Source organism: Microcebus murinus, chromosome 6 (assembly GCF_040939455.1).
Source record: "Microcebus murinus isolate Inina chromosome 6, M.murinus_Inina_mat1.0, whole genome shotgun sequence".
Classification (NCBI taxonomy): Eukaryota; Metazoa; Chordata; class Mammalia; order Primates; family Cheirogaleidae; genus Microcebus; species Microcebus murinus.
In genome coordinates, this window is record NC_134109.1 from 9,340,487 (window position 1) to 9,361,411 (window position 20,925).

The 20,925-nt window shown below is 35.6% G+C and overlaps 1 protein-coding gene across 4 annotated transcripts in view; it reads left to right on the top strand.

Moving 5' to 3' along the window:
• The window catches only part of ATG2B (autophagy related 2B), an 81,781-nt gene that overhangs the window by 34,636 nt on the left and 26,220 nt on the right, over positions 1-20,925 (top strand). For all 4 annotated transcript variants that reach the window (XM_012791048.3, XM_076003743.1, XM_076003742.1 and 1 more), the window contains 16 exons: positions 108-200; positions 383-571; positions 3,020-3,293; positions 4,796-4,898; positions 6,567-6,762; positions 7,286-7,428; positions 12,979-13,136; positions 13,543-13,715; positions 14,195-14,345; positions 15,343-15,542; positions 15,702-15,782; positions 17,521-17,627; positions 17,794-17,886; positions 18,467-18,537; positions 19,004-19,080; positions 19,348-19,518. In XM_012791048.3, the coding sequence (XP_012646502.2) occupies positions 108-200; positions 383-571; positions 3,020-3,293; positions 4,796-4,898; positions 6,567-6,762; positions 7,286-7,428; positions 12,979-13,136; positions 13,543-13,715; positions 14,195-14,345; positions 15,343-15,542; positions 15,702-15,782; positions 17,521-17,627; positions 17,794-17,886; positions 18,467-18,537; positions 19,004-19,080; positions 19,348-19,518 (2,280 nt within the window). The remainder of the gene's footprint in view (positions 1-107; positions 201-382; positions 572-3,019; positions 3,294-4,795; positions 4,899-6,566; positions 6,763-7,285; positions 7,429-12,978; positions 13,137-13,542; positions 13,716-14,194; positions 14,346-15,342; positions 15,543-15,701; positions 15,783-17,520; positions 17,628-17,793; positions 17,887-18,466; positions 18,538-19,003; positions 19,081-19,347; positions 19,519-20,925) is intronic.

Below are 20,925 nucleotides of genomic sequence, written 5' to 3' on the forward strand. Positions count from 1 at the left end.
TCTGACTTCAAAAATCTCTTTTCTCTATTATATTGTCACCTCTATTAATTTGTGTGATTAAGTATGGCTAATCTTATATTTAATTTATGTTCATCTTTATTTTTAAGCTTTTAACGTTCCTTTCCAAAGAAGGAACTGATTCCCATCCCCCTGTGTGTCTTCAGCTTCATTATAAGCATTCTGAGAATAGGGGACCCCAGGTAAGAGATCTGTTTTTGTAATTACCAACTGTAAATTTTCTTTTCCTTTTTAAAACCATATCCAATTTATCTGGACCACCTGTAAATTTTCATTTGATATGTATTGTCACAATTGTAAGGTTTTAACCTAATTTCATAGTATTTTTAATGATCTTATTAATGTCCCCCCCCTTTTTTTTAAGGGTACTCAAGCAAGATTTAGTTCAGTTCCTCAGAAGGCAGAATTGCAAATTAAATTAAGTCCAGTATGTTGTGAACTGGATATCAGTATTGTGGACAGGTTAAATTCCTTGCTTCAACCACAGAAACTTACTACAGTAGAGATGATGGCATCCCACATGTACACTTCATATAATAAGCATATTAGTCTGGTAAGTATTCAAAAAGTTGCAAATACTAGGCCGGGCGCTGTGGCTCACGCCTGTAATCCTAGCTCTTGGGAGGCCGAGGCGGGCGGATTGCTCAAGGTCAGGAGTTCAAAACCTGAGCAAGAGCGAGACCCCGTCTCTACTATAAACAGAAAGAAATTAATTGGCCAACTGATATATATATATAAAAAATTAGCCGGGCATAGTGGCACATGCCTGTAGTCCCAGCTACTCGGGAGGCTGAGGCAGAAGGATCACTCGAGCCCAGGAGTTTGAGGTTGCTGTGAGCCAGGCTGACGCCACGGCACTCACTCTAGCCTGGACAACAAAGTGAGACTCTGTCTCAAAAAAAAAAAAAAAAAAAAAGTTGCAAATACTAATCATAGTTAGCTAAGAGGTTTATTGGGATAATTTCTGGGCTTAAGTATTCTTAATAAACAGTATATATTATTAAAACAGCATTTTTTAGTAATGAAAAAATGGGGATATCTTTTATGTTTTGGTAGTAGACTAGCTAAATAACTTTTGTATATATACTGAATGAAATTATGCAGTCATTTTAAAGGATGGTTATGAAAATGGTATAGTCACATGAAGAAGGCTCATTAAGAAGTATTAAGTGAAAAAGTAAAATATTATTTCACATAAACTTTTATTACAGCTATGTAAATAAAATTGATATATATAAAAAGAATGGATAGAAATATGTCATTTGCTAGCTTTGATTGTGTTATAGTAGAATTAGATTTCCTTTATTTTTCTGTGTTTATCTGAATTTTATAAACTGTGATTATAGTATCGTCACAAAATTTTACCTATTTGCACATTTAATAAGCTACTTGACTCACCTAAAAGACGTAGCCCAAACAATATAGGATATGCTTTTGAAAATAAGCTATTGAGCATCACATTGTGTCACTTTTACTTAGATATGGTGCCTGAGGTCTTTTCTAAGCAAATTAAGTAAGTCAGATTTGCAATAAGTTTATTAGGAATTTTAGGGCTAGAATTTGGATGCTGTGGGACCAGAACCAGACAGAGACAACTTTAGTTAAAAAGAAAAGGAAAAAGATATTTTATTTTTCTACTTGCTTGCTTTTCCCTTAGTGGTGAGTATTCACATTAAAATCAGTATTCTTTTTTTTTTTTATTGTCACCAATTGCTAATTATTTTACATTATTGTGGGCTAGTCTCTATATTTGCTGTTAGCTATAGATGTATTGGCATGATGGTTTAATCTCTTGAGTTATTTTTGTTATTTTTGTTAGCATTAGAAAGTCAAATAGGAGAGACATAGAATACCTTTGTTAAAAATCCAAGTCTAGGCCGGGCGTGGTGGCTCACACCTGTAATCCTAGCACTCTGGGAGGCTGAGGCAGGCGGATTGCTCGAGGTCAGGAGTTCGAAATCAGCCTGAGCAATAGCGAGACTCCGTCTCTACTAAAAATAGAAAGAAATTAATTGGCCAACTAATATATATAGAAAAAATTAGCCAGGCATGGTGGTGCATGCCTGTAGTCCCAGCTACTCAGGAGGCTGAGGCAGCAGGATTGCTTGAGCCCAGGAGTTTGAGGTTGCTGTGAGCTAGGCTGACACCAGGGCACTCACTCTAGCCTGGGCAACAAAACAAGACTCTGTCTCAAAAAAAAAAAAAAAAAAAATCGAAGTCTAACATAAGAAGGGAGCTTTCTAATTTAAGAGGTTAGAGCAAGAAATTGAGGAGTCCACCTTCAGTGGACTGGAGCTGTATTAGTGTCAATATATTTTAGAGAAAAATTAGAAATTTTGAATGACACGCTCTTTGACTCTTTTATTGTAACATGGCTTTGGGTAAATGGTGCATATATTATGGTTTCCTAGAGCTATTTGATGAGATCATACCTTTGGATTGGATAGGAGCTCAGGGTGAGTCATTTAGTGAACATTTATTTAGATCCTATGATGTGCCAAGCTCTGATCTTAGTCCTGGAAATACAAAGATGAGTCAGAGATAGGCCTTTGTATTTGGCATCAATCATCTGATTTCATATTGTCCTTAAAGTAGCATATTGGTAGATAAATCCTTCAGATTAAATGTTGGACACTATAGTGATTTTTAACCATATTGAATTTGTCAATAGGCTGATTTACATACTTCTTTTTCAGTTTATATTAATAGTAAGATATATGCATCTATAGTAGCTTTGTCTTCACTTTGGTTCAGTTTTTACCTTTATTTTTGTTTTTGTATAATATGTCAGGGTTTTTTTAACTTTTGCCAGTAGTTTTGCTAGTAGTTGTTGCATTATAAAATTTCATTACACTGAACTAGCATGGTAATAGTTAATTTGAATTGCATTATACTGAGTGGGGAAATAGTGATTGTACATACTGTAATGTTGAATACTAATGTCATTTATGTATACTTACTGAATTTAATATTTTGGCATATTTTTTGTTTTATGTTTTAGCACAAGGCTTTCACTGAAGTATTTCTAGATGATTCACATAATCCTGCAAATTGTCGGATATCAGTACAAGTTGCCACACCAGCATTAAACCTTTCTGTTCGCTTCCCAATACCTGATCTTCGATCAGATCAAGAAAGAGGACCGTGGTTTAAGAAGTCACTTCAGAAGGAGATCCTTCATTTAGCATTCACAGATCTAGAATTTAAGACTGAATTTATAGGAGGATCAACTCCAGAACAAATTAAATTGGAACTTACGTTTAGAGAACTAGTTGGTAAGACAATGTGCCTGTGAAAGAGCCAGACTAGATACAGACAGCTGCTACTGAAACTTATATTACAGTAGTATCTGACAGCCACACAATATAGTAAAATTAAAGAACCTTATGTTAGGAAACAAGAGCAACAACTTTTCCCCCCATATTGTATATAGATATGCAATGTAAGTCCTTTAAAAAATTACTAAGGATGATGATTTAGTCATTTTGTTAAAATACTTATTTTCTACAAGGGAATGCAGTGCTTTAGTCTACATTTTTATTACCACCTATCACTTGTTGTAGGGCTGGTAATAGAATGTATTGAGTGCTGCCCTATACGTTAGGTACTGTGCCAAGCACTTCACAGACATTATCTTGTTCCCTTCAATCATCATAATCACCATGTGCTTATTTTATCTAATTATAATTTAATAGATAAGGCAATCCATGGACTTAGAAGGAGGTATCTTCCAGGATCATATTGTAGTAGACAGCAGAATCAAGATTCAAACCCAAGTTTGACATGACAGCTTGAACTTTCAACCAGTATACTAACTAATCTCATGACTTTTCCTTGTAAAACCTGTTTTATGTTCTTCTGCATTACTTTCCCTTTTTTGGTGCAAAGTTTTACTTTGTAAAATCTGTTTGGGGTTTTTCTGCATTACTTTTCAGTTAATGAAGGGAAAAGTATATGTATATGTATATGTATAAAAGTATATACATATGCAACTTACATTGAAGCAAGTCTGTAAATAACTCTGGAAGATCTTTCATCTTGTGGTTCCTAAACCACCTTCCTCTGCCACCCTCCCTCCATAACCACACTCCACTGCCCCACTCCCACTCCTACCTCCACCCCCTTTATGGGACTAGGCTGCAGGAGTTTCCCTTCCCTTATTAAGAGTTTTACATATCTTAAGAGAGATTTACAATTGACTTTGCCAATTATGACTTCTTGAAAGGGCTTTTAGATCTGATTGTCCCTTATCTCCAGTGGCAAGAAACTCATTCTGGAGGAAAGCCATTCTTCTTTTGTAAAATGGAATGAAAAAACATGTATAGAGTTATTTTGACTAGAGGTAATTCTTACAGTGCTTGCTATAAAATACACATTTAAGAAATGTAGTTATTATATTTCTTAGAGCCATTTGATGAGATCATACCCTTGGATTGGATAGGAGCTCAGGGTGTGTCAGGGTGAGTGGTAGATTAATTGTATAAACTTTTCTTTTATGAAGAAATAATTAATAGCACTCAGTATGTGGTAACTGCTGTATTTTTACTGTTATGATGCATCATATACATTAAACATTGGTAATTAAGAATTTGAGTGTGAACACAAAATAGCATCTTTAATTTATCTGCTCATCCTGTCTACCAGATGTACACATGAAACAGGAACAAATGAATAAATGCTATAGAACTTAATGCTGCATTTTGTTCCTGATTGAGAGGATCTTTTCTTTTAGCACTTCAGAAGAAATGCTTTTCAGTAAATCAGTCTTGTTTTTTAGGGTCATTCCAGGAAGATAAAGGAGAACCATCTGTAAAGTTTTTCCACGTGTCTAGTGGAGTAGATGGAGATACAGCATCATCAGATGACTTTGACTGGCCACGGTGAGGAAGCAAATATATAGGTTTAATGGGATTTTCTTTTAAAAAATAAAATAGTATCATCCTTTAACCAACATTTTGGCATTACATTTAAGCTAAAAATATTCAGCCTTGATGAGAGAACCCAGAGGAAGATGGACAAGTTAAAAAAAATTATTCATCACTACTCTATGACATGTATATATTAGATAGTGTGAGAGAGATAAGGAAGTATAAAATTTATTTTTTGATCTCAAGTTACCTAGTCTAAAGAGAGGGACAAAGTAATCATTTACCATTTTAAAAATACTTCAAGGCTATAGTAGAAGAGATATAAGGTACCATTTACTTAATTGTCAAATGAATGTTATAATCTTTTATTGCTTTAGGACAATGTTTTTCAAATCTGGGAAGGTTTTACAAAATACTGATTCTTGAGCCCTACTCTAAGATTCTGAGATAGGGCCTGGGCATCAGTGTATTTTAAAAATGATACCAGGTGATGTCATTATGCAGCTGGACTTTGAGATCCACTATTTCAGGATTTCTTAGGCAGGAGGACTCATTCTTTAAATTACATTAGCCTAATTGTAGGCTTGGATCATATTAATATTTAAAAGAACTTAGTTTACTTGATATAGTGATTCATTATTATATTTAACACTGTTTGTAGACTCTTAAAATATTAAAATGATCCTTTTGGTGCCGTTTTCCCGCCTGCACTTGTTTACACCTTCTCTCCACTATGTATTAGACCTATCAGATTCTTAGGACAGGCATTGTAAGTACATGCCTGATAATGAACATGTGTTTAGGGTATAAGTTTTCATCATGAGAATTAGATCTACTTCAGTTAAGTAATTTGGAAGTACAATTTATATTAGGACTTCCATAAATTAGGAAACAGTTTGTTATAGTTTACTCGAACCAAATGATACCACCTACTTAGGGGAAAAGAATTATTATAGGTGCAACACAGCTATTTTGTTTGAGGGTTCCCTCCCTCATCATAATAGTGGATTTATATGGTGATAAAAGAAGAATAAAAAGCCTGTGCTTAGCGATGTCCTGCAGAAGATGAGGAAATGGATGGGATTTCTCTGGAGCAAAAGCTCTTTACCTTTTGTAGTCAAGTCAAAGGCTGCATTAACTCAGTGATATTTAAGTTTGTGGCTACAAAACAGTAACACAAGCCCTTTTCTATTGAAATTCCTAGAGGTAAAAATAAATTTGTTGTTGCAGTTCTAAAGCCATTCCCTAAATCAATTTGTTGTGTTTCCATTTGAACAATTTATATATCATTGGCTTTCTTATATAGGCATATATTCCATTAAAGCAGAACAGACTGTGTGAGAGGATTTGGTTTAATGATAATAACTATTACAGAATTCTTAAGTAAAGTTTGCTGGCTGTTAATGAAATTTCAAAATAATCCTTTTTGCCCTCAAAAAGTCAGACTTTCAGTAGCCAAGTATGAAATGTTAATATCTTTTATTTACTTGTTTTAGTTCCATACTTTCAAGTTTACAACACATTCATACGTGGGTTATGTTAGACATAATTAGACTTTGTAGAGAAGTTTAATCTTATCATTAAGATTCAGTCTGTGGTCTTTGTATTAATTTGCTCAAAAGCGACAGTTTTGTTGTTTACACTTACATCTTGATCTTTTTTTATTGTCACTGCTATCAGTATTGTACTGAAAATAAATCCACCAGCCATGCATTCCATTTTGGAGAGAATAGCAGCTGAGGAAGAAGAAGAGAATGATGGTCACTACCAGGAAGAAGAGGAAGGAGGTGCTCATTCCCTGAAAGATGTTTGTGATCTAAGAAGACCGGCCCCCTCTCCTTTTTCTTCTCGTAGAGTAATGTTTGAAAATGAGCAGGTAGGATAAAAGTGTGAGTGAGCAACAGAGGAGCACTGTTGTCCTCTGTCATATAGGAATGCTTTTAATTTTTTATTTTTTACAAAATGCTTTTATGTTGTTTCTGGTAGATTTTTAACTCCAAGATTGAACAATATGTTTTTTTTCTTGATGTATATTTTCCTTGGTTAACCCTTTGCACTTGGATGTTGAGTGTGACTTGACATGGTTAGCAAAAATTATAGAGATTAAAATTACTCTTTGAATGTATCAATAATTTGAAATATAAAAAAATCCAAATAAGTTTGTATGAAAAGAAACTCCAGTTTTTTATTTATGCTTTGTAAAATCTGGGGTATTTAAAAAATTAAATCCCAAGTAGAATAAAGAAATCGAGAAAAAAGCAAGTGAGTGCAAAGGGTTAAATTTACATGCTTATTTATTTGTTCACATACCAAGTCCTGTGGATATATGAAGAAGATGGTACTATTTTAAAAATAAAATAATTATTTGATGCCCTTTTTTGCACTAAACTATGTTTTAGATGGTGATGCCAGGAGACCCTGTAGAAATGACAGAGTTTCAGGATAAAGCAATCAGCAATTCTCACTTTGTGTTGGAACTTACGCTACCAAATATTCATATAACACTACCTAATAAGAACTTTTATGAGAAGCTTTATAATAGGTAAGTTTAAACACAGTTACTTGCATCTTTGGAATCATTTTCTGTCTAATTGTCTCCCTGTTCCCCCTTCTTTTTTTTCCTTGCTGTAAATACTGTCTACCTTGTCAGTATTCTTTGTATGGTGTTAATGGTGACTATAGAACTGTTACCATTGTGATGAGCTGTTGTCAGAGCGGTTTCCTAACCAGTGTGTCTGGTGCCCAGTTACTGGCGTGTGAGATACTTATTTACTCAGCCCTCAGGTTGGCTGGTTGCCCCCTGTCAGCTTACTGCAGGATACCAAGCAAATGCTATCTTTTCTACACGTGCAGTGACATGAAGAGTTAGGAGATACTTGTGCAGAGGGCTAGCAGATACTGGGGTAGAATCAGAATGCTAGAGTCATTGTACAAGGAACAGCTTTCCTCAGAATTCAGAAAGGTATTTTGTTGGAATTCTAAACTCTGACGTATAAACTTGTGTATAAAAATTTAAATTTATCATATTTAAATATCCCTCAACACATATACCAAACAAATATGTTGAAATAAATGGAATTCTAGGTCTTAGACTCTGTTGACCTTGGACAATTGACGTAGGCTGTATAAGCTTCAGTTTCCTTACCTGCAACATGGAGATGATATTGGTTCTGCCTCAAACGGTTGTTGGGAGGATTAAATGACAGGACACTTGGAGAATCTGAGAATAGTATCTGCCATATAGTAAGCACTTAGTAATTGTCTTTTATTATAATTCCCACCCACTGAAGGGATTTCTTCTATAGCATACCTAAAGGATGTTGGGTTTCCTAGAAAAAGAAGGCCTAGTGTTTGTCATCACCAATTTCCCACATGTAAACAAGTTATTCTAATTTCCACTAGTCTTCAAAAACTCTAAACTCTGTTTCTGATGTAGGTTTTCTTGGTGTCAGATATCCCTGGCCCTTTATTCCTTAACTGATTGCCATTGACTGTTGGTCTTAGAAAATTAAGTTCCAGGAAGGATCTTAGGGTCCACATTAGTTCAGTGGTCTTAAAAATGAGATTCACAAGACAGTCCATTAGGGTATAGGAAGAAAATGTTAGCATTGCTATTTAAATTTTTAAAAAACCTCCTTTAAAATTTATATATATATATTTTTTTTTGAGACAGAGTCTCGCTTTCTTGCCTAGGCTAGAGTGAGTGCCGTGGCGTCAGCCTAGCTCACAGCAACCTCAAACTCCTGGGCTCAAGCGATCCTCCTGCCTCAGCCTCCCGAGTAGCTGGGACTATAGGCATGCGCCACCATGTCCGGCTGATTTTTATATTATATATATTAGTTGGCCAATTCATTTCTTTCTATTTTTATGGTAGAGACCGGGTCTCGCTCAGGCTGGTTTTGAACTCCTGACCTTGAGCAATCCACCCGCCTCGGCCTCCCAGAGTGCTGGGATTACAGGCGTGAGCCACCGCGCCCGGCCCTAAAATTTATATTTTTAATATTTGTTTTATAATCTACATGGTAAATAGTATTACTTAAATTCACATAAATTCAAATTAGAGGTGTTCACAAATTATTTTTAACTGTTGGATTTGTTTGTACATGATCTGAAGTTTGGAAACTGCTGATCTCTAGTCTTCTCCCCTTATTTTATAGTTGAAGGATGTCTGCTAAGAGCTCATACACATGCAAGGCTAAGGTAGAGGGAAATGAAATGACTCCTTCAAGGCCCAGCCCAGAGATCAGAAGGGCTTGACTTATTCTGCATTGATTGAGCAGATGGCTTTTGGTTAAATCAGGACATCAAGACCAGTAATACACACCTTAAACATTTGATTTATAAATGTATATTCATTCACTACATTTCTAAATATAGGACAAGGCCTTTTCTTTGTTTTTTCAGAGACAGGGTCTTGCTCTGTTGCCCACTCTGGAGTACAGTTGTGTGATTGGAGCTCACTGCAACCTTGAACTTTTAGGCTCAAGTTGATCCTCCTGCCTTAGCCTCCTAGGTAGCTAGGACTACAGGTGCATGCCACCACATCCGGCTAATTTCTTTTAAAGGGGTGGGATCTCATTATCTTGTCCAGGCTGGTCTTGAATTCCCAGGCTCAAGCAGTCTTCCCGCTTCAGCCTCCCAAGTTGTTGTGATTGCAGGCATGAGCCACTGCGCCCAGCAAGGCCTTTTCTTTGAGTGTCAGCCACTGATTGGAATTCCATTTTGTCTATTTGTGCATAAAGTATACACCCAGGAGGCATTGCCTTTAGTTTTTAGTTCCAGTTTCTTTAAGATGGAATAAAAAATATATATTTTCAAAGTGAACAGAGTGCAGAATCCTTGTAAGTTTTTAAGATTCTTTTTTTTTTTTAACCTCAGTCTGCATACTTGAAATTAGCACAGTGTTTAATTAAACTATACTTACAGCAACAAATACAAGCAGATTTGATGCCAAACACAACTGATCCTTGGTGAATATATAAAACATCTAACTCAGCTGGTAGGAGTGGAAGTTCTCAGGTGAGAACTGTCTAGAGAGCAGTCTGCCAGCAGCATGCAGTTAGCACATGGGGACATCAATCATTATGCCAGTTGAGAGGGATTGGGCAGTTGATTGCTTAAATCAGGGATTAGAATATCTGTTAATCTGGGTAGTTTGTTAAATGGGCATTGTTGTGACTTTCTCACAAATAAGGGCGTTCTATATAGCTATAATTCAACCACCAGAATCAGGACGCTAATATGGATATCTACAATGTAATCCTTGTACCCCATTTGAGTTTTACTAAATGTCTCAATACTGTCCTTTTGCCTTTTTATAAAATCTTTTTTTTTCTGAGCAGGGGTCATAACCAGCTCGGCTTGTACTTCATACATTTAAAATAGCAGTTTATTCCTGTAGTGCTTTGGTCAACTGGCTCTCTTTAGAAAGACTATTTCAGGTACAGGAGAATTTTTTTCTATGTCAAAAGTCCTTTAATATAGAATATAAAAAAGAATTCCAACTGGTTTTATAAATCAAATATTTAATGAGTGTCTGTTGTATTTCAGGCTCATGGACATAGAATCATGGTGATATGTCCTTAAATATATTAAGTATTTTTTTCTTTCTTAATGTTAGAAATACCATCCAATGCTTTATAGTATTAATGGTGTCAAGACGGCCCTTAGGGCCGGGCGCTGTGGCTCACGCCTGTAATCCTAGCTCTTGGGAGGCCGAGGCGGGCGGATTGCTCAAGGTCAGGAGTTCAAAACCAGCCTGAGCAAGAGCGAGACCCCGTCTCTACTATAAACAGAAAGAAATTAATTGGCCAACTGATATATATATAAAAAAAAAATTAGCCGGGCATGGTGGCACATGCCTGTAGTCCCAGCTACTCGGGAGGCTGAGGCAGAAGGATCGCTTGAGCCCAGGAGTTTGAGGTTGCTGTGAGCTAGGCTGACGCCACGGCACTCACTCTAGCCTGGACAACAAAAGTGAGACTCTGTCTCAAAAAAAAAAAAAAAAAAAAGACGGCCCTTAGACTAAAATATAAATAAGGAAACAGTAAAATCATGTGAAACTTATACTTACAGGTTACATATCATATACATATATCTTATTTAAAGTAATAGTTTTCTTTTAACTTATAAGAAGATAAGAGAATGCTGGTAGGGAATGAAGTAAAGGAAGAGCATTTCCTGAGGAAATTCTTCATGTCATACCTTCATTATTTAATTATAGTTTAGGCCAAGATCTGGATTTATACTCTTTTGTTTCTTTGTCCTGTAATATGCCCAAGAAGCAGTAAGCTGCATTTGTACCACAGAGTTTTGGGGCATAGTTGTCAGTGTGTCTGAGATATGGCATCTTTCTGTCCTTTATCCCTGGTATTCTTAACGTAGTGATGCTTCCAAAGAGAAACCTTTTTGGGTGGGGATTATAATCTACTGAGAGTCATAGTAGATTATACTGTAAATTCAGTTAATAATCTACTGTGACTCTCAGTACTGTTTATACTTTCTAGGGCTTCAGAAGCTCAGGAATTGGCCTGAGAAGTGGCTTCTCATAGGAGGGGAAGGGCTGGCTCAGCACTTGGCACCTGGCATGGTATTCACACTGGGCTTTACGATGAGCCTGTGCTTTGGCAATCCTTCCATGCGAGTCACCCTCCTAACCTCTGCTCATTGACTGTCAGTGCCTGTTATGTGACACCACTGTGCTAGGTACATACAGAGATGATGAGACACAAATGTCTCTGTCAGGGAGAGATTTGTGCAGTCCAGGAAGGGGAAATGAGGAAACACAGGAGAGTGTTATGGGAGCTGTGGTCTAAATAGGTATGTGTGAAGGATGTGCTGTGGGTCCAAATCTGATAAGGCTTCCTAGGAGACATTGTAAAGTCTGCATTTTCTTAAGAGCTTAGAGGGTGAGTGAGGGGAAGAGGCTAGGCCAGAAGAGCATCTGAGTAGTGAGGAGTATTTCTTTGAAAGGGTAGGTTGTGTAGTAGCCTAGCCGAGACATCTGTCAACCCCATTGCTCGCCAGTATCGATTGGGTTAGTCTAGCTGGTTTGAAAGATTTTCTTCTCCTTGTTCCCTACTCCACATGATTCTTCATCTCATGACATCTTCCCAGTGAAGTTGGGCTTTCTATCGACAACAAAAAAAAGCAGATATCTCGGCCGGGCGCGGTGGCTCACGCCTGTAATCCTAGCACTCTGGGAGGCTGAGGCGGGCGGATTGCTCAAGGTCAGGAGTTCGAAACCAGCCTGAGCAAGACCCCGTCTCTACCATAAAAATAGAAAGAAATTAATTGGCCAACTAATATATATAATATAAAATCAGCCGGGCATGGTGGCTCGTGCCTGTAGTCCCAGCTACTCGGGAGGCTGAGGCAGGAGGATTGCTTGAGCCCAGGAGTCTGAGGTTGCTGTGAGCTAGGCTGACGCCACGGCACTCACTCTAGCCTGGGCAAGAAAGCGAGACTCTGTCTCAAAAAAAAAAAAAAAAAAAAAAAAAGCAGATATCTCTAAAGAAAGAACTTGATTGGAAGGTGAACATAATCTAGACTCTAATTCCAGCTCTGTGTGACCTCGGGCAGGGTGACTTACCCTTTATGAGACAATTTCTTGAAGTGTAAAGTAAGAATGATGATTCTCCTCTAGACGCCCCACAGAGTTGATGGGAGAGTCAAATGAGACGATGCCTGATCAGTTCTCGTTTACAAAGTGCTCTCGTATGTGAACAGTCTTCCTTTTGTTTTTTTGTGGGTTATTACTTTTAATTGGCTTCTGTCTTTAAAGTATATTTAGAAGTACAATATGAATTTGTAATTGGTGCATATAACACAAGTAAAACCAGGCAAGTATCTGTGCAGGTGTCTGTGCAGATTCTTTTATCACTGCCCTGCATTATAGCCATATCAGTTCTTTTCTGTTGAAAGAACACAATTGTTCTTCTTGTTATTGTTTTTAAAATTCTTTTGCAGGATCTAATTTCCATTTCATCATTTAAAAAAATTATTGATCATATGATCTCTTAAAAGGATACTTTAGTTTGCCTTCAATTGAAGTAGGAATTATGTACTTATTTTTCATCTTTTGTCTTTATAGGATCTTTAATGACTTGCTACTATGGGAGCCAACAGCTCCTTCACCAGTGGAGACATTAGAAAATATTTCCTATGGTATTGGGCTTTCAGTAGCCAGTCAACTGATTAATACCTTCAATAAAGATAGTTTTAGTCCATTTAAATCTACAGTTCACTATGGTAATATATTTTTAATTTGCTCTGAATTAAAATGCCTAGTTTATCAATTAACAAAGTAGTAATCTTTTCAGTTGTAGTTTAAGAATATTTCTTTTACTATGTTTTTCATTGTGACTATATTTTATAATTTCTTTTAGTAATGTATAAGAGTATTTCTCCATTTCTTTGTATATTGAGAATATCATTTTCACTTAAATACGTTATTTTTAGAATAATAGTATGCAGATTGTTTGAAACTCAGGACTAAAAAAGAAAAACATAGAAAGTATATTTTTATTGTCACACCATGTTTGTTAGTAAAAATAAGCAGGTTACAAATATAAAATATTTTTGTAATAATTTTTAGGTTCCTATTTTATTTTAATAAGCTATCAGAACCATGTAATCGTGTGTTTATTTCTCACAGATGAGGAGAGTGGATCTGAGGAGGAGACTTTGCAGTATTTTTCCACTGTTGATCCCAACTATCGTTCCCGTAGGAAAAAAAAATTAGATTCTCAGAACAAGAACTCACAGAGTTTTCTCTCAGTTCTTCTGAGCATTAATCATGGATTAATGGCAGTGTACACAGACGTGAAGGTAAGGTTTACAAATCCAAAGTGTTTTTTCAAATGTATTTTATTTTAGATAAATCTGCTATGATACACATCCAGTGATTGAAGTAGCTTGAGGGTGTTTCAGTGACTGATGAAGACCAGTGTTCTGAGGCACACCATGATGACAGCAACTTTTGAGGATTTAGGTTTCATTGCAGGTCCAACTTTGGGTGGCCCTCTCTTTTGAAAACAGGTGCTAATCCTGAGGGGTGGTAACTGGTAATTTGTGATGAAGGAGGATGAAGTACAGGGATTCATTTGACAGAAGAGGTCTCACATAATATTTATTTAATAAGTTATTTAGTTTTTAGTACCACTGTATTGAATGAACCAAGAATTAAACTGCTTTGCTGTGATGTAGGAGATTTTCCTAAGCTGAATCAAGAAGGAGCATCCCAAGGGACATTCTTACTTTTCTGTGTTTAAATAATGACATCTGTGTTTTTCTGACTTTTTTACTAGCAAGATAATGGAGATATGTTGGAAAACAAACATGGTGAATTCTGGTTAGAGTTCAATAGTGGTTCATTATTTTGCGTGACAAAATATGAAGGTTTTGATGACAAGCACTACATATGCCTTCATTCTAGCAGTTTCAGTCTATATCACAAAGGTAGGAAAAATGTGTGTTTTGTTCGCTTCTGTTTAGACATGCTTGAATTTCTTGTTTAATAAAGAGAATGTTGAGAACAGAACTTTGATATAAACTATTTTCTGTGGGGGATTCTGATTCCATTGTCAAAATAATACTGTAAATTATTAATAGAAGTCAACTTTATGTTCTTTTTTTGTAACAACTTTATTGGGATATAGTTCACATACCATACAATTTACTCATTTACAGTGTACATTTCAATGTTTTTTTGTAGAGTTGTGAAATCATCACCAGAGTGAATTTTAAAACATTTTCATCACCCCAAGAAGAAACTTCATATACTTTAGCTATACCACTCTACCACTCCTAAGCAGCCACTAATCTGTTTTCTGCTTCTGTGGAGTTTTCATATTGTAGAAATTTCATATAAATAGAATTATACAATATTTGGTCTTTTGTGACTGACTTCTTTCATTTGACATGGTGTTTTCAAGGTTCATCCAAGTTACATCAGTACTTCATTACTTTTTATTGCCAAATAATATTCCATTGTATAGATATGTCACATCTTAGGGATCAGTTCATCAGTTGATAGGACTTTATGTTCTTTATTCCCTCTCAAGGAATATTCCCTTTTGATTTCAGAAATAGAACATTTTTGAGCAGTTACCTGAGTTACCTTGTGAATGGAAATGAGATGCTTATATTTTCTCCATGTTTATGTATGAGATTTTCTTATTTAAATTTAATCTTCCTAGCATTTCAGAATCTTAGCTTATTTTTTTTCCCCTTAAGTTGTGCAATGTTAGTCATATCAACATTAGTAAAGAGGAGTGGATTATTAATGCCTTTAATTAATGGATTATTAATTAAAGCTAGTTTTTGGTCATTATGCCTCCAGGATTATGTTATATTCAATGGAACTACATAGATTTTTGTTTGGAGTTTTGGAAGTCCATGAACTAATTTTGAGTAATCATTTTTTTTAAATATTTTTACCTCAATGTGAATATAGGCATAGTGGATGGAGTGATTCTTCCCACAGAAGCACGACTGCCCAGTTCAACCCGCCCACATTGGTTAGAACCTACTATTTATTCCTCTGAAGAAGACGGCCTCAGTAGAGGTTCTTCAGATGGTGTTGGAGGAGAGAGTTCAAATATGCTCTCTGTTGCAGTTAAAATATTGTCTGATAAATCAGAGTCCAATACAAAGGTTTGTGTTTTGTACTTTAATACCATTAATACTTGTTGTTGATTTGATTACTAGCTAAAAATAATTGCATACTAGGCAATACATTTTCTTGGAAAAACTTTTGGGTTATAGAGTAACATGGGTGATAAATACAGTTCTTTGTATTGTTGTTCTCTGTAGGAATTTCTGATTGCTGTGGGACTGAAGGGAGCCACTCTCCAGCATAGAATGCTTCCTTCTGGGCTTAGCTGGCATGAGCAGGTAAGGGAGGTGTTATGTGTGTATCAAGTTATTTTGAAATTTATGTTGACATATAATACACATCCTGAAAAGTTGACAAGTCATAAATGTTTAGCTCAGTAAATTATAGTGAAGTGAACACTACTGTGTAACCACCTTCTTAGGTTAAGACACAGAACATTATTATCATGTCAGAATGTAATTGATATTTTTACCTTGATATGTGGTCCTAAAACTTCAATGACAGAATTGTCTTTTATGTCATTAAAGGAAGGAAAGGGACTTTGTGTCAAAGACCTGTAGAGTGCCTGGCATAGAGGAATGGTGTGTTGAATTACTTTTATAACCAGAAGTTCTTTAAGTGCCGTGATTTCCATATTATTGCCTAGGCCAATAATATGATACTGCTTTAAGGTATTTTTTGGGATTTCTGGAATTAATTTCCAGTTGAATAACTCTTCATGGCAATAAAATACAGTTGGTGGCCGGGCGCGGTGGCTCATGCCTGTAATCCTAGCTCTCTGGGAGGCCGAGGCGGGCGGATTGCTCAAGGTCAGGAGTTCAAAACCAGCCTGAGTAAGAGCGAGACCTCGTCTCTACTATAAATAGAAAGAAATTAATTGGCCAACTGATATATATATAAAAAATTAGCCGGGCATGGTGGCGCATGCCTGTAGTCCCAGCTATCGGGAGGCTGAGGCAGAAGGATCGCTCGAGCCCAGGAGTTTGAGGTTGCTGTGAGCTAGGCTGACGCCACGGCACTCACTCTAGCCTGGACAACAAAGCGAGACTCTGTCTCAAAAAAAAAAAAAAAAAAAAAAAAAAAAAATACAATTGGTTATTTTTCAGAGGAAACTTTGAGTAAGAAGTTAATTTTTCTTTATGTGAGAATGATAACTGGTCCACCGATTCTTTCTCATGTTCCTTGGAAAGAGGAACCTTTTAGTTGTGCTGGGGAAGAAAATAATTTTAAAGCTTGAATGTTTTCAAAGTGCTTTTCTCATTAAAGCATTTAGGAAACAGGAGATCTGTCTATCTACTTGGTAGGCATGGAGAAATGGTTAGAATGAACACTAACTGGCCGTTAGTGAGAGGTTTAACATAACCTCTTTTTTTGCTTAGATTAGAAGTACAAGAGAATAGGGTTGGTGAGAGGGACTTTAGGCTGAAGTAGGCATAAATTAAGCAAAAAGAACTTTCTGCAACAACTAGTTATATAAAACAACCAGATTTTCCCCCTGTAAAGGTTATATAGAAAACCAAATATCAATCTGATTTTAAGAAGTTTTCAGCAAAATGTATTTTTTCAAGAATTGTTCCAAGCAAAATAATCTGAAATTATATTATGCATATTTTGTTACTAATTTCATAAAGTATGGCTTTCTAAGGTTTCTGTAGCATTGCAATTGTTGGATGGGCCTCTTCATTTCAAATTCTAATTTTGCAAGTACTTTTTATTGTATATATTTTAAGATGTGCAACATGATATTTTGATATACATGTACATAGTGTAATGATTAGTATAGTCAAACAAATAAACATTATCACCTTCCATAGTTAACCTTTTTTGTGAGGTTGGGGTCAAGTTCTTTTTGAAATGAATTTCTTCAAAATGATGATATTTTTCTTTTAGCATTATGATTTCCAATTTAATGGTTGCTTTGACTTGAGATACTCTGTTTTACATTGGTATTAAGGATATTATATCAAAACTTTTTTTTCTTCTAAAGCAGGGCATTTTATATTTTTGTGATTGTAGATTTTATACTTCTTAAATATTGCCGATGAACCTGTTTTGGGTTATAATCCTCCAACTTCATTTACAACTTTTCATGTTCATCTTTGGAGCTGTGCACTTGATTATAGGTAAGTTTACAAATGGACCAAAATAAAGTTCTATTGATCAAAATATGTAAAACGTTTTGGGGAAAAAAACCATAATTCAATAGAGTTAATGTTCAAAATGTTTTTCTTTAAGAGAGTTTCTGATGTTGTATCAAACTGATACTCTGTTGTTTCTTTTTGATATTAGGCCCCTTTATTTGCCAATCCGATCTCTTCTTACTGTTGAAACATTCAGTGTTTCTAGTAGCGTTGCATTGGATAAATCTTCTTCTACTCTCAGGTACCTGTGTAAACTTTATTATATACTAAATATAGCTGCTCAGAACATACTAATCGATATTCACCCTTTAAGCCATTTTATTAAAGTCTCCATGTTTTGTTAAAATCATTTTTTTTTTACTAATAATCACATCCTTTTATCCAAGTTACTCAATTTTTCTTTCTCACGTGACTCATTCCAGCAGCACTTTCATTATTGCATTTCATTTTTAAGGAAAAAATTCTGGAGATTCTTAGTTTGCTTTTTAAAACATATAGTAAACTTCACATAATATTTGACAGACTTTTATCTTTATAATTTAAACCTTGTGAATTTGGACATCTATTAAGAAAAAAATCTGCTCAAAATTTAGAATTAATTTGACCAGACAACTTAACCTAATTCTTTACACTGTTTATTCCTAGCACTCATAAACAGTGAGTTTTAAAAAAAATGTTAGATGACAATTATGTTAGAAACAGCATACGATTTGATAATGTTCATAGCAGAAAGAATGATGCAGTTATGGATATAGTGATCATGTGGTATGACATTCAAACCTTAAGTTTTTCGGTTGTTGGTTTTCTCTTTCTTGCCTCAGAATAATCTTGGATGAAGCTGCTTTACATCTGTCTGACAAATGTAATACTGTCACTGTAAATCTGAGTAGAGGTAAGTGTTGAAAAACAAATCTGGTGTAGATATATGCTGCTTTATTTTTTGTGTGTGACTATTTTAAAGGATTTTAACTCTGAGGTAATGCCACTGAACTAAGGATCTTATTAAGATCCCTAAAGATTAAAGGATCTTTAAGTATATAGTGATCATGTCCCATGTATTCAGAGTTCATTTTTTCAGATACTGGTTTTTCAATTTGAAGTTATAACGTTCTTATAAGTTAATTGCACCAAATTACTATATATATACATGAAATATTAATATGAGACAAATTTTGTTTCTAACTAGAAAAAATGAATTGTGGGATTTTTGTAGAATAAAACTATATTTCCATTGCATCATAAATATTTGTAGCACTCTGCAAGGGATTTTAGAGAAATGCTAGTTTTATTAGGTAGTGGTTAGATAAGCATTTTTTCAAACCTGTACTCATACATTTTATTACTTTAAAAAATTATAGATTATGTTCGTGTGATGGATATGGGCCTCTTGGAATTAACCATAACTGCAGTGAAGTCTGATTCTGATGGAGAGCAAGTAAGTTATTAAAATAAATGGAAATTTTTGTTTGAGTCTTATTTCTTGAGATTAAAAAAGTTGGATTTACCATAAAATCATTTTTCCATTTGCCTACTTTCAGTCAAAAAATAGATAAAATATTTTAAAACTAAGATTGAGTTATTGTAAATACATTTTTTTCTGTGGCAAGAGAAATTATCATATATTTAAATCTAAGCACAAAAAGCAGTTTTCTTCTCTTGTGTGGAAGATATTTTCATACTTTTTTTCCTGTGTCTTATCCAGACTGAGCCCCGCTTTGAGTTACACTGTTCCAGTGATGTTGTCCATATCAGAACGTGCTCAGATTCTTGTGCTGCACTAATGAACCTCATTCAGTACATTGCAAGCTATGGTGACCTACATGGACCTAACAAGGCAGAAATGAAGGCTGGAGCCCCTCAAAGAAAGTCAAAGGTATAGTCAGCAATGTTATTCCTCCAATCCCTGCCATGTCAGTGACATTTTATATCAGTGAAGTCTTCACGACAGTCATAGGGTAGAAATGAAACTTGAAAAGTCATCTATCTATCCTGTGCCTTCAGAATAACGGGGTCTGGAAAGGTGATTCTGTGAGCTTTTTTGGAAAGGCCAGTTTTACTGTTTGATATTCTTTCCTAGCATTAATCTTTTTAACTAACATAATACTTTTTTCCAGAATTAAGTTATTTTCATTTGTCCTCAGGGAAGAAAGAAAACATTTATCACAAAAGAGCTTGTTATATACAAGTTGCAGGTAAAAATGCTATGAGAAGATATTAGGTCATTAAATATGAAATTTTGAATCAAAAGTGTAGTTTATTATATCTTAAACAAGAAGCAGTACAGTTAATCAAAGTATGCACCTAAACTATCAACACAGGTTTGCCATCTTAACGGCAGCTTGTTTATGCCAGCAGCACAGAAACCTGGAAAGCCGAGTGGTATTGAAATCGCCAAAGGCATTTGTTGAGAATTGAATATTTTTCCTTGCAAGAAGTGGTCCAAAGCCCGGAAAAAGTGGTAGTCAGTTGGTGCATGGTCTGCTGAATATGGTGGATGATAGAGAGTTTCCATGTCCAGCTTCTGTAGTTTGAGCAGTGTTGTTTGTGCGACATGTTGGTGAGCGATGTCTTGCGAGAGGATTGGCCTATCTCTGTTGACCTATCTTGGCTGCTTAATCACAAGCATCCTCATCATTTTGTCCAGTTGGTTTCAGTAGACATCCATTATAAATGACTGAACAGGTTTCATGAAGCTGTAGTCAATAATGCCAGCGCTGGACCACCAAATAGGCCTCATTAGCTTTTTTTGATGAGTATTTGGTTTTGGACTGTTTTGGCACTTCGACTTTATGCAGCCATTGTGCTGAATGCTTGTGATCGTCAAAAAGAATCCATTTTTCATCACACTTACATACAATACAGTGTAGAAATGGTTTACCTTTATGTCGTGATAGCACAGAAAGGCAAGCTTCAAGACAATTTCTCCTGTGACGCTCTTTAATTCATGTGGGATCCATCTATCCAGCTTCTTTACCCTGCCAGTTTGTTTCAAATGGTCCAGTATTGTTGGAATAGTAACATCGAATCTTTCTGCTAATTTACACGGAGGTTGAGATGTAGTCACTTCCACTATAGCTTTCAGCTCATCATTATCCAACCTTGGTCTCAGATCACCCATGTAGTTCATTTTCAATATTAAAATTACCAGAACAAAACTTCTCTAACCATCGTTGTACTGTGCCTTCATTAGCCACATCCTTCCCAAACACTTCGTTGATATTTTGAGCTGTCTGTGCTGCATTGGTTCTATAACAGAACTTATATTTGAAAATAACACGAA